The 14,067-nt window shown below is 35.4% G+C and overlaps 1 protein-coding gene across 3 annotated transcripts in view; it reads right to left on the minus strand.

The window, feature by feature from the left end:
• The window catches only part of XPO1 (exportin 1), a 50,139-nt gene that overhangs the window by 7,538 nt on the left and 28,534 nt on the right, over positions 1 to 14,067 (minus strand). For all 3 annotated transcript variants that reach the window (XM_003787942.3, XM_023512072.1, XM_023512073.1), the window contains 14 exons: positions 10,526 to 10,587; positions 10,266 to 10,310; positions 8,869 to 9,050; positions 7,782 to 7,830; positions 7,584 to 7,703; positions 6,351 to 6,479; positions 5,251 to 5,409; positions 4,270 to 4,467; positions 2,547 to 2,685; positions 2,170 to 2,351; positions 1,925 to 2,081; positions 1,678 to 1,841; positions 1,279 to 1,413; positions 829 to 1,012 (listed from right to left, as the gene is read on the minus strand). In XM_003787942.3, the coding sequence (XP_003787990.1) occupies positions 829 to 1,012; positions 1,279 to 1,413; positions 1,678 to 1,841; positions 1,925 to 2,081; positions 2,170 to 2,351; positions 2,547 to 2,685; positions 4,270 to 4,467; positions 5,251 to 5,409; positions 6,351 to 6,479; positions 7,584 to 7,703; positions 7,782 to 7,830; positions 8,869 to 9,050; positions 10,266 to 10,310; positions 10,526 to 10,587 (1,905 nt within the window). The remainder of the gene's footprint in view (positions 1 to 828; positions 1,013 to 1,278; positions 1,414 to 1,677; positions 1,842 to 1,924; positions 2,082 to 2,169; positions 2,352 to 2,546; positions 2,686 to 4,269; positions 4,468 to 5,250; positions 5,410 to 6,350; positions 6,480 to 7,583; positions 7,704 to 7,781; positions 7,831 to 8,868; positions 9,051 to 10,265; positions 10,311 to 10,525; positions 10,588 to 14,067) is intronic.

The following is a 14,067-nucleotide window of genomic DNA, read 5'->3' on the forward strand; positions in this document are numbered from 1 at the left end:
ACCCTGTCTCAAAACTAAGAAAATGTCTAGTATCATCTGGGACACAAAGAATTGGTTTCAATCTGTGAGAAAATCTGAATCCTTAAACCTAGGGCAATAAAAGTAAAACTGTGGCCAAGTGAGGTGGATTACACCTGTATGTAATCCTAGCACTCTAGGAGGCTTGAGTTCAGGAATTCAAGACCAGCCTGAGCAAAATCGAGATCCCATCTCCACTAAAAAACAAGAAGATGGGTGCCTACAGTCTCCAACTACTGGGGAGGCTGAGGCAAGAGAATCATCCAATTCCAAGAGATTAAGTTTGCTGTGCGCTATGATGGTGCCACAGCACTTTACCCAGGGCAACAATGTCTCCAAAAAAAAAATTTAAGAAACTCAATACTATACAATATATACATGTAATAGAATTCAACTTTGTACCCCTCTACATCTATTAAAAAAGGAAAAATGGAATGACAGGACAGCACCAACTAAATAAAATAAACACATTAATAAAAATGCATATATAGAAGACTTGGATTCTACACCTAGTTCTGTAATCTTAGGCAAGTTATTTGATTTTTCTTGACCAAACTGTCCATCTTCTTTAGGTGGAGATTAGACATCAATAGTTCCCAAATGTTCTCAACTATCTTTCTGTACCATAAAACTAGTAACAGGGATCCAGGAGGTATTAGGATTATCCTCAAAACATATTAAGAATTTTATATTCCTACGACAAATGTTTATAGAAACTCAGAACTGTACAACTGATCTGTATTAGGCATGGCTCTTAACAATGAAGACAAATCATTTAGCAGCAATTTTTAAAAATTCAGAATCACTTACCATTAGCTTGAATAGCTGCAGAAATATTTTCACTGAGGCACTTGTAGACATTAAGCATGTCTAAATAAATTCTTCCAAGCTGAATTACAAAGGGGTGTCCAACAGCTTTGCAGGCTCTCACATTTGTTTTCAATATGCTACCAAGCTGCTTGACTGTTTCAGGATCTTTCAGTATATCCACGTTCTGTAATGAAAAGGGCAAATTCCATTTATCAAATGAACTTTATCTATGTTATAATAAAAATGAAAACTACTACATCTCTTCTACCCCAAGCTACCTGTCTGTATCCAAGAATAATACTCTCATTTTAAAATCAAAACAATAAAAATATACTAAAGACAATTTTTTAAAGCACTCACTAATCTTGCAAACATATAAGTACTAAATTTACTCTTTTAATAAACATCAGTTTTTTTCAACCCCATTAAAGAAAAAGTTGAAAAACTTACTTTGGTTGCCTGCTGGATAATACTATCCCACACTTGATTTGGGAGTAGCATGTATTTTTCAATTAAGTGTTCTTGTACAGTTTGATCTGTCTGTGCACCAATCATGTATCCCACAGCTTCATAAAATGTATGAACCTATTTTAAAAAGCAGTTTTCTTTTTATATATTCACACATCTCAATAAGAACTACACAATTCACAAATGCGTTAAAGCTCATTTGGTTTGTTAGGAATAATTTATACAAGGTAGCCCAATAGCCTAATAAACTTCTGGTCAAGTTTCTGTCTTGCTATGGAAACATAACTAGACCCACTGGTATTGAATCTAACAGTGGCACTCTTTCAATGGTTACAAATAAATTCTGATTCACACAGTGGTTGCTCCCTAAAAGGTACATACCTGTTGAGGCTGAAGATCACATATTATAGTGTTAATGTTGTTCAAAATCTCATCAATAAATGGCATTACTTCTCCAACTTGAACCTGAACAAAATGCCTGCGGCATTTTTGAGCTATTTTAATGAAAGTATCACAAGCCATGTCCTGAACTCCATCATGGGTCTCTAACAAAAAACAAAAACATTTGTCAATTTTATCTAACAAAAAAATAAACAAAATAAAAGTATATTAAATTGAAGAGATTTACCATGCATGAATTCAAAAAGCTTGTTGACTACAGTCTTCAAAAATTTCCAATGAGCTCGCAGAAACCTGGGATATTGACCTACTATGTACATGATATTAGATGCAATAATAGCTTTATTATCTTTGCCTCTTTTCTGTTCACATAATCCTAAAAGATCCTGAAAATTAAGACAAATACAGGTAATTTATTTATCTTAACAAAACAGACCACTGATTGATTCTAGTTCTTACATATCCCCTGCATACCTTTATAACAGTAACAAGAAATCGTTTTTCATCCTCTTCATGCATTGCTCCACTAATGGAACCTATTGCCCAACACAAGGTATTCAAATTTTTCCACGACCATTCTGTACCATTCACTTGATTGTGAAGTTTCTCAGTCATTATTCTTTCTGTATCTACATAATCCAGATGAGTAAGATAAACTACAAAGAAAAAAAAAGTTCTGGAAGTCTTGAATGCAAAACTTAATGACTAAAATGATTTTTACTATGGAATCAACAGTACATTAATAAAGGCAGCTATTAAAAGATTCAGAAACCAGTGTGCCTCATTTCCTCAAAGTATTCCCACCACAAAATAGTTTTACAAAGGTAAAGATTAACACTTTATTAACTTACCTAATGTTTCTCGCATATTCTTATACAAATTTATGGAATCTGTATCCTTCATGAATTCTCTCACAACCTCTCCTTGATCATTTTCTACAACCAGTACTTCCTCTGGTTTAGCCATTCGACTAACCATCAATAAACGGACCTAGTCAACAATAAACCAATCAAGGAAAATCCTTTACATCACTGAAATCAACCTCATCAAATGTAGTAATTTACTGAAGGCATGTATTCAACATTACCCTACCAAGCCAAAATGCTTCTCTCCAAAATAAAAAAAGAAAACATATTTTTGAAAATTCTGGGTGCAGTAGCTCATGCTTGAGATTCTAGCACTTTGGGAGGCTATGGTGGAAGGATTGCTTGAGGCCAGATGACCAGCCTGAGCAAAAGCCAGATCTCTCTCTCTCTGTCCTCAAAAACTCAAGAGAGATCAAGGGATGAGGATGGCTTGAGCCCCACTAGTTTGAGGTTACAGTGAGCTATGATGATGCCACTGCATTCTACCAGTAGTGACAGAAAGGACTGTCTAGTAACAATAGCTTTAAAACTTGTTTAGTCTTCTGCAGTCTTTTTTTTTTTTTTTTTGAGACAGTCTCAAGCTGTCGCCATGGCGTTCACAATTCACAGTAACCTCACACTCTGGGCTTAAGCAATTATCTTGCCTCAGCCTCCCAAGTAGCTGGGACTACAGGCACATACCACAACACCCCACTATTTTTTGGTTGCAGTTGTAGCTCAGCAGCTAGGGCGCTAGCCACATACACCTGAGCTGGTGGGTTCGAATCCAGCCGGGACCCGCCAAACAACGACAGCTGCAACCAAAAACAGCCGCGCGTTGTGGCAGGGGCCTGTAGTCCCAGCTACTGGGAGGCTGAGGCAAGAGAATCACTTAAGCCCAAAAGTTGGAGGTTGCTGTGAGCTGTGATGCCAGCACTCTACCTAGGGTGACAGCTTGAGACTCTGTCTTAAAAAAAAATTAGTGGGCGGCGCCTGTGGCTCAAAGGAGTAGGGCACCGGCCCCATATGCCGGAGGTGGTGGGTTCAAACCTCAGCCCTGGCCAAAAAAAAAAAAAAAAAAAAAAATTAGTTATAACGTGGGGAGGGGGGACTTTTGTCACAAAAGTTTCTGTATCTTGTTCCCAGACTGATTGAGTACACTGGATGATAAATAAATTTCCTTTTTTTTTCTTGATGGAGTCTTGATTTGTTACAAATGCTTGATTAACTGCAGTAGTGCCATGATAGCTCACTGTAAACTCTTATTACTTACTGGATTCAAGCCATCCTCCCACCTCAGATTCCACAGTATCTCAGACCATGGGTACAGAACACCACACTGGACTAATTTTTCTATTTTTAGTAGAGATGGAGTCTCAGTCTGTTGCTGAGATGGCTCTTGAACCCTAGACTCAAGCAATTCTCTCAACCCGCCTCCTCAAGTGCTAAGATTAATACATGTGAGCCACCACACTCATGCCTGAATTTGCCTATCTTACACAATCATCACAGATGGATGCTGAGGCTCCTAAGACAAGAACAAACTCTTGGAAACAAGGCTCTTAACAACCCAATCCCTTTCATGTTTTCAGCATTTATGAAGCTGCTAGATTCTCTTTTTTGTAGCTCATTAATTTAGATAACATTAGCAAAACTATGAAGGTATTTGCATTTAGCCCTCAAAACCATCATAAGCAAAAAAAGAGCACTCAACCAACCACTTTGTTACCTTGGATAATACGGGTAAATACAGCTGTCTCCTGGGAGGAACTTCAAAATGTTGACTTCCAGATAGCAATGGAGAGGCAGATGTAGAGAATGGGCTCTCCCTGTATAGTTCAGCTGCCAAATGATTCCAGTACTCAAGACAAATCTTAAAGATTTCAGTTTCTTCAACTTCTGACACCAATAACATATAATGAAGGGCCTACATGTAAGACCAGAAACTGTTAAAATAATTCTTGAACTTTACTAATCAACCTCAAACTGTCCTTCACTTGTTACCTTAATGGAAATTTAAAATTCATGTTCATATTCAACAACTTAACACCAACAATTGCAACAAATACCTTGGGAGCACAATGAGTTTCTTCTAACATGCCCTACTACTTCAAAAATCTCTTTACACAGTTGCAGATATATACACATACACACTTTTTTTAACTCAAGTCTCTAAAAAGGTAAAGGATTTAGAAGGCCTTTGGTACTAATAGCCAAGAGGTAGAAAACAACCCAAATTTCCATCACAGATGAAAGCATAAACAAATTGTGGTACATTCCTAACAATGGAATACTTTTCTGCCATGTAATGAACAAAGTATGGATGTAAAATACAACTCTGAGGAACCTGGAAAACATGGTAAGTGAAGGAAGCCTGACACAAAAGGGCAAATATTGTATAATTACATTTCTTAAAGATTAATTCATGTTATATCAATTACACTTCAATTTCTTTGAAAAAGATCTTTTGACTTCATCTCAGAAATGAATATGCCTATATACCTTTTAGTAATATAATATAGAACACAAAATCACAAAATGTGACTTTGTTATTCTAATTCAGAATAGTGAACATATTTATAATGCACAGAGCAAGTTAACAGGTAAGAAGAAATATCAAAACATACATACACTTAGAAGGCACACTCTTTAAGAACTGTTTTTATTGTGTAGAAAAGAATTTTAGAAGCAAAGGCTCTGCAAAGCCTACCTCCATGAGTGTTTCCCTGAGATTTAATCTTTTTTCTATAAGTTGACCATGTTCTTTAAGAAAGGTGCAGAGAAACAAACTGAGATTTTGAATAAAGTTCTGCTCATCATCTTTGCCATTTGAGTACGCAAGTCGAATATTGGTATTTAAAGGAAGCATCTGCAAGTTTAAAAGGCTCTATTAGTTTCTATTTTATAAACCCAACAACAAAAGGCACTATTAATTTAAAACCCTAAGATTCCAACACTCTTGTTAGTATTAAGCCGTATTAGAGAACTCCTAGGTCTGGTACACTTAACTGGTCTACCTTTGTGACCTAGATTTTGACAATTTCTCAAAAAATATATTCCAAGTAGTAAAGCCGCTATTAAATCCTTTGCATTCTTCCCTGTATCTGATGTTTCCCTCCTCGATGACAATGAAAATGTACAAATATTTAATTCATTCAGATTACATATACAGTAATTTAGTATTACAAATAACCTTCTAATCACTTAATAGATAATTACACTAGGGGTGGAAAGAATTTCTCTTCAGACACACTGTCAGAAGTGTATCTCATAACAAATCCTAAGTTTCCAATCATCTGGTCAGATCTCTACAAAAAAACAAGCTCCTAATTCTATAGAAACAAAATGATAGGATAGTCCCAAAACCATAACTTCAGGAAATTTTCAGAGTACTCATAAAAATTTCAACCTTAGGGAGGCACCTGTGGTTCGGTGAGTAAGGTGCCAAACCCATATACCAAGGGTGGCGGGTTCAAACCCAGCCCCAGCCAAACTGCAACAAAAAAATAGCCAGGTGTTGTGCCAGGCACCTCTAGTCCCAGCTACTCGGGAGGCTGAGGCAAGTGAATCACCTAAGCTCAAGAGCTGGAGGTTGCTGTGAGCTGTGATGCCACAGCACTCTACTGAAGGGGACAAAGTAAGACTCTGTCTCTTAAAAAAACTTCCAGTTTATTACAGATATTACATAATAAATATAAATCACATTATATAGGTAATCTATGATACATTGTTAAAATAGTTCAACTGGAGTCCAACATTTTCTAAGGCATTAAAATTTTTCAGTTTCTTTCAAGGTTTTGCTATATTTACCTGTTTTAGCTGCATCATTGTCAGTGTAAATAGCGTCACAAATTGTTCCTCATATTGGCTTACACTCACACCAGCAATCTCAGTGAGGCACTTCAGAGAGACATTTCGAAACATTGGAACATTCAGGAACTATTAAGGGGGGCACATAAAATTAAATGGCCTGAACACTTAAAATTCACAATTTAAAAAAAAAGGATTAACAATCAGGTGTATAGAATATGAGCCCAAAATAGGTTAAGTGGGGAATGTGTTTTTATTTTGCACATAATATTTTGAGGAAATATTATTATCTACCTAATATACAGTAAATACCCTAGGACAAAACTATGCTTTCCTTTGTTATGTCCTCAGAGACCAAATCACCAAAGTTGGTGAATAACTTTCTGAGAATCTATTATATAACTTGTGGAGACATTACAATTTAAAAAGAACCCAGGAACTTATGAATATCTAGGATTTTAAGAGATGGCCAATTAGTATTGCTAAGGGTGTGGAAAAGTTGGCTTTTATATTATATTGTTGGGGGAAAAAAGAGGCATGCAAATACAGCAGGCATTAAAACCTTAAAATTGTCAGGTTATTAGGTATGTTTTTGTCTATAAATAAAAATTTACATAAAGTAAACTTACGGACAAAATCCATTTACAGCCTCTGTATATGAGAAGTATATGAGAATGTTCCTTAACAGTACTGCTAACAAGACCAAAGTTTTTATATAACTTATCTAGCTATAAAATGATGGCTCTACACCATAGATCCACATCATAATGTTAGGAAACCCTAAAACTACAGTTTAAAATGTTAAGTAATAATGGTTACTTTTATAAGGTCTCAAATACATAATTTATTAATTATATCCATCAAGGTACCACAACCAATTAGTCACAGAGGATCTCTCTGGAGTAACAATTTAGGCATTTCATGGTATACATTTTAAATTATCAAGGAAAATGTAGACTGCTTACAAGTATCACTTCACTTACCACCTCATTGTAACTTACTCTACTCTAAAAGGTTGCAATATAATAAAATCCTTTACACTTGCTCAAACTGATTCATGAAATTACACAGCATTAAGTGGCCAAATCATCAGATTTTAAAACTCATTTTGAACAATTAGCTAGAAAAGTTCTTTCTTTGATTATGGTTTTAAATACAGAAAGGAAGAACTTTCCAAATGAAAATGTATGTGACTATTCATTGATAAATATAACTGAAATGTATTCACTCTACCTTATAAATTAATGTGCTGATTAACTTGGTCTCAAAAATATATCCCAGTGGAATCCAGTTCAGAAATCTGAGCAACGTTTCCAAGGTTGCATGTACAAGTGGAGCATTTTGAGAATTTTCCTAGAATAAAAACATAACTGTAAATAATTTGTTTTCCAGTAATTCTTATTTAAAAAAAATAAAATGAAAATCACTTACCATCACAAACTGACACAGCTGAAATATTTGTGAGAACTCATTGCACATACTAAAAGACAAGACCAGATTTAAAAAGACACAAAAATATCACAATTATTTACATAATACAAGTGATTGACATATCAGCAATACACTCATTAAAAGGTGAGTGACTTATTTAAACATACTTAAAGTATCAATAACATCACTAAAAGCTATCCAACCTTTAAAATTATAATCTTTGGGGGGGGGGGAGAATATTACTCTGTCACCCTGGATAGAGTAAAATGACATGATAGGTCACAGCAACCTCAAACTCTTGGGCTTGAGCAATCCTCTTGCCTCACTCAGCCTCCCAAGTACCTGAGACTACAGGTGTGCACCACCACGTCTGGCTAGTTTTTCTACTTTTAACAGATAGGCTCTTGCTCTTGCTCAGGCTGGTCTTGAACTCCCGAGCTCAGGTATTCCATCCACCTTCACCTCCCAGAGTGTTAGGATTACAGGCATGAGCCACCACTTTATCTCTCTTTTAAAACTCACTTTTTTTTTTTTTTTGAGACAGATGCCTCAAGCTATAGCATCACAGCTCACAGCAACCTTCAACTCCTGGGCTCAAGCGAGTCTCCTGCTTCAGCTTCCCAAGTAGCTGGGACCAGAGGTGCCCACCACAACACCCGGCTATTTTTTTTTTTTTGGTTGCAGTCATCATTGTTGTTTTGGTGGGCCCAGGCTGGATTTGAACCTGCCACCTTAGGTGTATGTGGCTGGCACCTTAGCCACTTGAGTCACAGGCGCCGAGCCTAAAATTCACTTTTAAAAATAACTCTAAAAGCACATAATTTAATTTCTCAGGGCTTGGGTGTTTTTTGCCATCCTTACTCATATTACTTCAGTAATTGCAATCTAATGTGTTTAACAGATATACTTTTCAACCCTCCATATTTAGACTACTGGGACCATTGTAAGACTATTTCTTAATTTGTAATCAAAAGCACATATAATTTAACTTACTACTGTTGACACTTATACATTTACTATTAAACTCCCAGTTAGTGAAAGAGTTTGAGGTATTACTTTAAAATTCTAAACCAAAATTATCACTTGCCTGTCTTTTAAATGTTTAGCTTTTACTTGGGTTATCTGTCCACTAGAGAAATCAAATACTTCTTCACTCAAGAGTTTAAGAATCACCATATTATTCTGACAAAGACTTTCACTGGTCCTACTGGCTCCAACAATATCACTGATAAAGGTTGGCCAATGTTTGGGCCATTCTTGTTTCAGTATCTAAAGGAAGACATGAAATGTTAGTTTTCATTTCACATTTTAAAGGCAAATAAAACAACCTTCAAAGTAACTGTGTAATAATAAAAACTGGAATAAACACTTATCATTTCCTATTTGGTCCCCACCTTTAAGTCCCATCCAACAGGAGGAGAGGATTATGAACTGTCTTGTTATTGCATGTCCCTGCCCTTGCCAACTTCCACAGTTTGCTATTGTTTTAAGGCAGGAAATGTAATGCCCTCTGTACTGTATTAGGTAAAAAATAAAACACACAAACAAGACTTCTGTAAACACAACATGACCCCTTTCAAAAAAGGTCTGTTCTGGCTCTACTGAATGTTCATATTAGTATTTGCTTGATAGATATTTGTAAATTATTCTAGGAGATACAATGATCTAACTATCAGTTATGGTGGATGGTGGACTTAAATAGTCATTCTTACTAAAAGAAATCTGGATCTTGAAATACAGCAGCATTTGGACACGTAAGTTGTAGTGTTCAACAAAGGATTGAATAATCTTCTACTAAAAGCCTAGTGGGCTCCTTTACATTTCTTGATTTATGTCATACAGTAGGGATTTCCCAGATATTCTCTAACAGGACTTGTTACCCTTCATTATACGCCACCCCACCCACCCCGCCATTCAGACAGAGTAACAAGAAAAAAAGCATAAAAGCCAATGTAATAAATGAACAAATGTTCTGGTAAACACAGTGCTTCCAAAACTTATTTAAATAAAAAAGCCTATTTTTTTTTCACCTCATACATTGATGTTTTATGAAAATATTTGTGATTCATTACTATGGAAAACAGGTACACATAAAAATTCCAAATTTAGGCTGTATGCAATGTACACAAAAAGTCAAGTAAGTACGGTAATCAATAAGGATGCAGAAATCAAGATTGGAATAAATCATGCAGAAAGGAAACATGCACAGAATTGGACAGGTTAAAAAAAAATCCAACAGAGAATGTAATCAACAGAAAAGCCTATAAATGTTGAATTTACATTATTTTATGATTCCTACCACACCAAATTAACAATTTCAAAAACCAAACAGCCCGTTTCCTATGAGTTATTGTTAGTCACACAACTATAAAATACTACTCTACTATAATTGATAAAGCAGGTTTGACCATTTTGTTCAAGTAATAAGCACATTTAAAACATTTAATTCTGTTGAGGAAAGCAGTGGATTAAGTTAAAGTTTACCTGAACAAGTATCATGTTCAATTTCCCAATATACACCTTTTCTTTCTAAGGGAAAAAAGATAAGATTAAACAAGGGCCTAAAGTTAAGTATTATTAAAATAATAAAACAGACAATCCTCTTGAGAAACAAATGATTATAGCTCTACTATAAATGATTACACATATATATATTTGTGGGTCTTTGACAGATTGGTTATAGGAAGACCCAATATTTAAATGATTTTATATTCTCACAGTAATCTCCCAAAAAAACCTCTTACCTCCACACATGTTGGGTCAGATGACGTCTTGATAATGAGGCCAACAACATATTTTTTTATTCCTGTTAAGAAAAATTGCAAATAATAGATTAAAAAATGTTGACTACTTTATAGAGAATACTATACCAATAAATCTGCAGAACCGAGGATGGGAATAGGACATGGTAAAGCCAGGTTATACACTCTAACCCCATCACCAAGATCATTAACATCCACCTATGATTTTAAAATCTTACCACCAAAGACTAATATGAATTGTTCACTTAAACAAGCATCTATTGATTGTTATAAATTAGAAATCATTTCTAATTTATTTTAATTTTTAACATTAAGCTAATACTGGAAATATAATTTTAACACCACCCCAAGGAAAGGAAAGTTAAGAAGGTTGGTTTTCTTTTTCTTTTTTTGCATTTTTTGGCCAAAGCCAGGTTTGAAGCTGCCATGTCCGGTATACGGGGCTGGCTCCCTACTCCTTGAGCCACAGGTACCACCCGGAAGGTTTTATTTCTAACACTCCTAATGCTCTTCATTAAGGACACCTCAGTGGTACAAGCACTCTTTGATTTTAATCTGTTCAGAATCTGCTTAGCATCTACTATGTGCAATCACAGAAGTCAACTGTTACAAAATGTTTAATTTTCAGAAAAACTGTTAAAAAATTAGTGTGTTGCAACTATATCAACACACCCAAAGAATATGAGACAGCATCCTCAACTGAACTATTATTATAGTATTTCCTACTATATAGAACTAGGGACAATTAATAGTCTCGAATCTGTTCAATTTAGGCTTTGCAACCAAATGGGTGTAATCATGATGATTTTTAGTTTCCAGAGGTTTCTGAATTTTGGAAATGCAGATAAGGATTTGGAGTTTGTCCCAAGCCACATCTAATAAGTCTGAAATGCCATGCTCAAATTTTCATTGAGAGGGAAATTGGTAAAGGAATTTCCCCATTATATGTAGCAGGAAAGCCAACTTTAAAGGCAACAAAAAATGCTTATGTGACTATAAAAGTACCTTAATATAGTAATCTTCATGAGCTAAGGTATGAAGTTTCTCTTCCTTCACAGGCAATTGAAAATATAATTTTTATTACTATGTAGATTAAACTGGCCACTTTTTCCCAATGTCCCAAATAAAAACAAAACAAATTTTTAAAAATCACTAACTATGAAAACGTCCTTAATTAAAAAAAAATGTTATTAATAGAGCCACATAATGAGGGTTATTTATCCAATAAAACCATAATGGTAGTATCAGTATGAATAGTAACCTCATGCTATAAACATTTGTAATAAAACTGTGAATGAAAAATATCTTGTTTACATAAAGAAGCAAGACAAAAAGATAGGCAAAGCCCACAGTAATAACTGTTGCAGAGAAGAATCATCCACAAAGGCTAAAGCCAATGTGCAAACATTTGAGAAAGAATGGGCTACGTACAAAATCCCAAATTATCTTCCCAAGATAATGTATCAATTACAAAGGGAAACAATGATTTTGCAAACGGAAAACAAGTAGTCACCACCGTAACAAGGAACTATTAAAAAGTTTCTAATAAATGACAAAACTGAAACATATTCTACAAAATAACAAAGAACTTATAAAAAATGTCAAAGACATGAAAATAAAGAATCATAAACTGCCACAAATTAGAAGACTAATGAGATACAACTACTTGTAAGGTAGTACAGAAAAAAGAACATTAAGAGTAAAACTTGTAAAATTTCAAATAAAGTCTGTAGTTAACAGTCGTGAGCCCACATTATTTCTTTTTGATAATTGTACTATGGTTGTAAGTTGTTGATACTAGGATAAACTTTTAAGGGCATAAGGAAACTCTGTGTACTCTTTCTATTTCAAAATATTAAAAGATACTATGTGGATGCAAAATAGCTTGGTGTAGTTTTAATAGAAAATTTTTAAACAAAAAAAGAATGAATTTTATTTTAAAATTAACATGAAGTTATAACAATTGCTTTGGGTAATTCATACAACAATCTCACTCCTACAGTAAAACCTATTACAAATTTCTTTCCTTATTTTTTTCCTTTTTTGAGAGACAGTCTCACTTTGTCACCCTCGGTTGAATGTTGTGGTATCACAGCTCACAGCAACATCAGACTGCTGGGCCTCAGCCTCCCCAGCAGCTAAGACTACAGGCATCCACCATAACACCCACCTATTTCTAAAGCTTAAGTCTTTCTCTGGGCTGAACTCCTGGGCTCAGGCAATACACCCGTCTCAGCCTCCCAGAGTGCTAGGTGATCAGAAGCATGAGCCACCATGCCCAGCCCTACAAATTACTTTCTATGTATCCCTAGTGCCCAATCAAATAAAAAACAGGATGGGCACCTGTTACTCAATGGTTAGAGCATTGGGCCCCGTGCACCAGGGGTGGTGGGTTCAAACCTGGCCAAAGCCTGCTAAACAAATGAACAGAAGAAAAACCAATAAAAAATAATTCTGATTATATTGACTCTTCTGTTCTTTACAGGTAAATTACTATCAATAAAGCCCCTACAAAAGAAATAAAAGGGTAATTCTAAAAAATGGGTAAGTATCCCAATGAAATCTTTTAACATAAGCATATTGTTTAATTTTTCTAGGTACAGCTTATTTTCTGAATAAATTACTGATAATACAATATTATAAAAGATCCAGTAGTTCTTTCCTAAATATTCCATAAGGATCAAAACAATCTCTAAAATAATACTGCAGTCTCTACTTATAATTTAGAGGCTTTCCTTAGCCAGGAAGAACAAGAAAATAGGATCAAAAACTGCTCTTCTGTTACTAATTTAATCAATTAAAATATCTTTTCCCTCTTTTCAGAGGCTTCTGAAATTCACTTGTAGTGGGGCACAAATGGCTCATGCCTTTAATCCCAGGATTTTCAAAGGCCAAACTAGGAGGACTGCTAAGGCCTGCAGTTCAACAGCCCAGCAACACAGACAGACCCTGTTATCTATACCCTCCAAGAACCCCACACAGACCCCCCAAAAAGCCTGGCATAGTAGCACACGCCTATAGTCTCATCTACTCGGGACTGCTATAGCCCAAAAGTCTGAGTTTGCAGCAAGTTATGATCATTCCACTGTACCACAGCCCGGGCAACCACAGAAGATCCTATCAATCAATAATCAAATTTACTTGCAGATGGGACAAAGGGCAAAAGATGAAAACTGAGAGGGAAAATGAAATAGCTAGTCAAAAAACCAAAGGGTTTCTTGCAGTCAAAATGTCTCAACTTATTGACACTCTACAGTAAGTATGTCTGACATTTCAGACCACTGAAGCTATACATAAAAACGATAACATTTTAATCAAGTACTGCTCCGCACAGACTGACCGTTAAGTGCAAAACTTACTTAATAAAGTATAACTACTCGTTTCCTAAATCCCTTTCTCTTGATTTTACCCCAAACTTAAAAAGTAAAAGCAGCTTGATTAAGAATAACTATCCGGGCTCGGCGCCTGTGGCTCAAGCGGCTAAGGTGCCAGCCACATACACCTAAGGTGGCAGGTTCAAATCC

Source organism: Otolemur garnettii, unplaced genomic scaffold (assembly GCF_000181295.1).
Source record: "Otolemur garnettii isolate 467f Iridium unplaced genomic scaffold, OtoGar3 scaffold00024, whole genome shotgun sequence".
Lineage (NCBI taxonomy): Eukaryota > Metazoa > Chordata > Mammalia > Primates > Galagidae > Otolemur > Otolemur garnettii.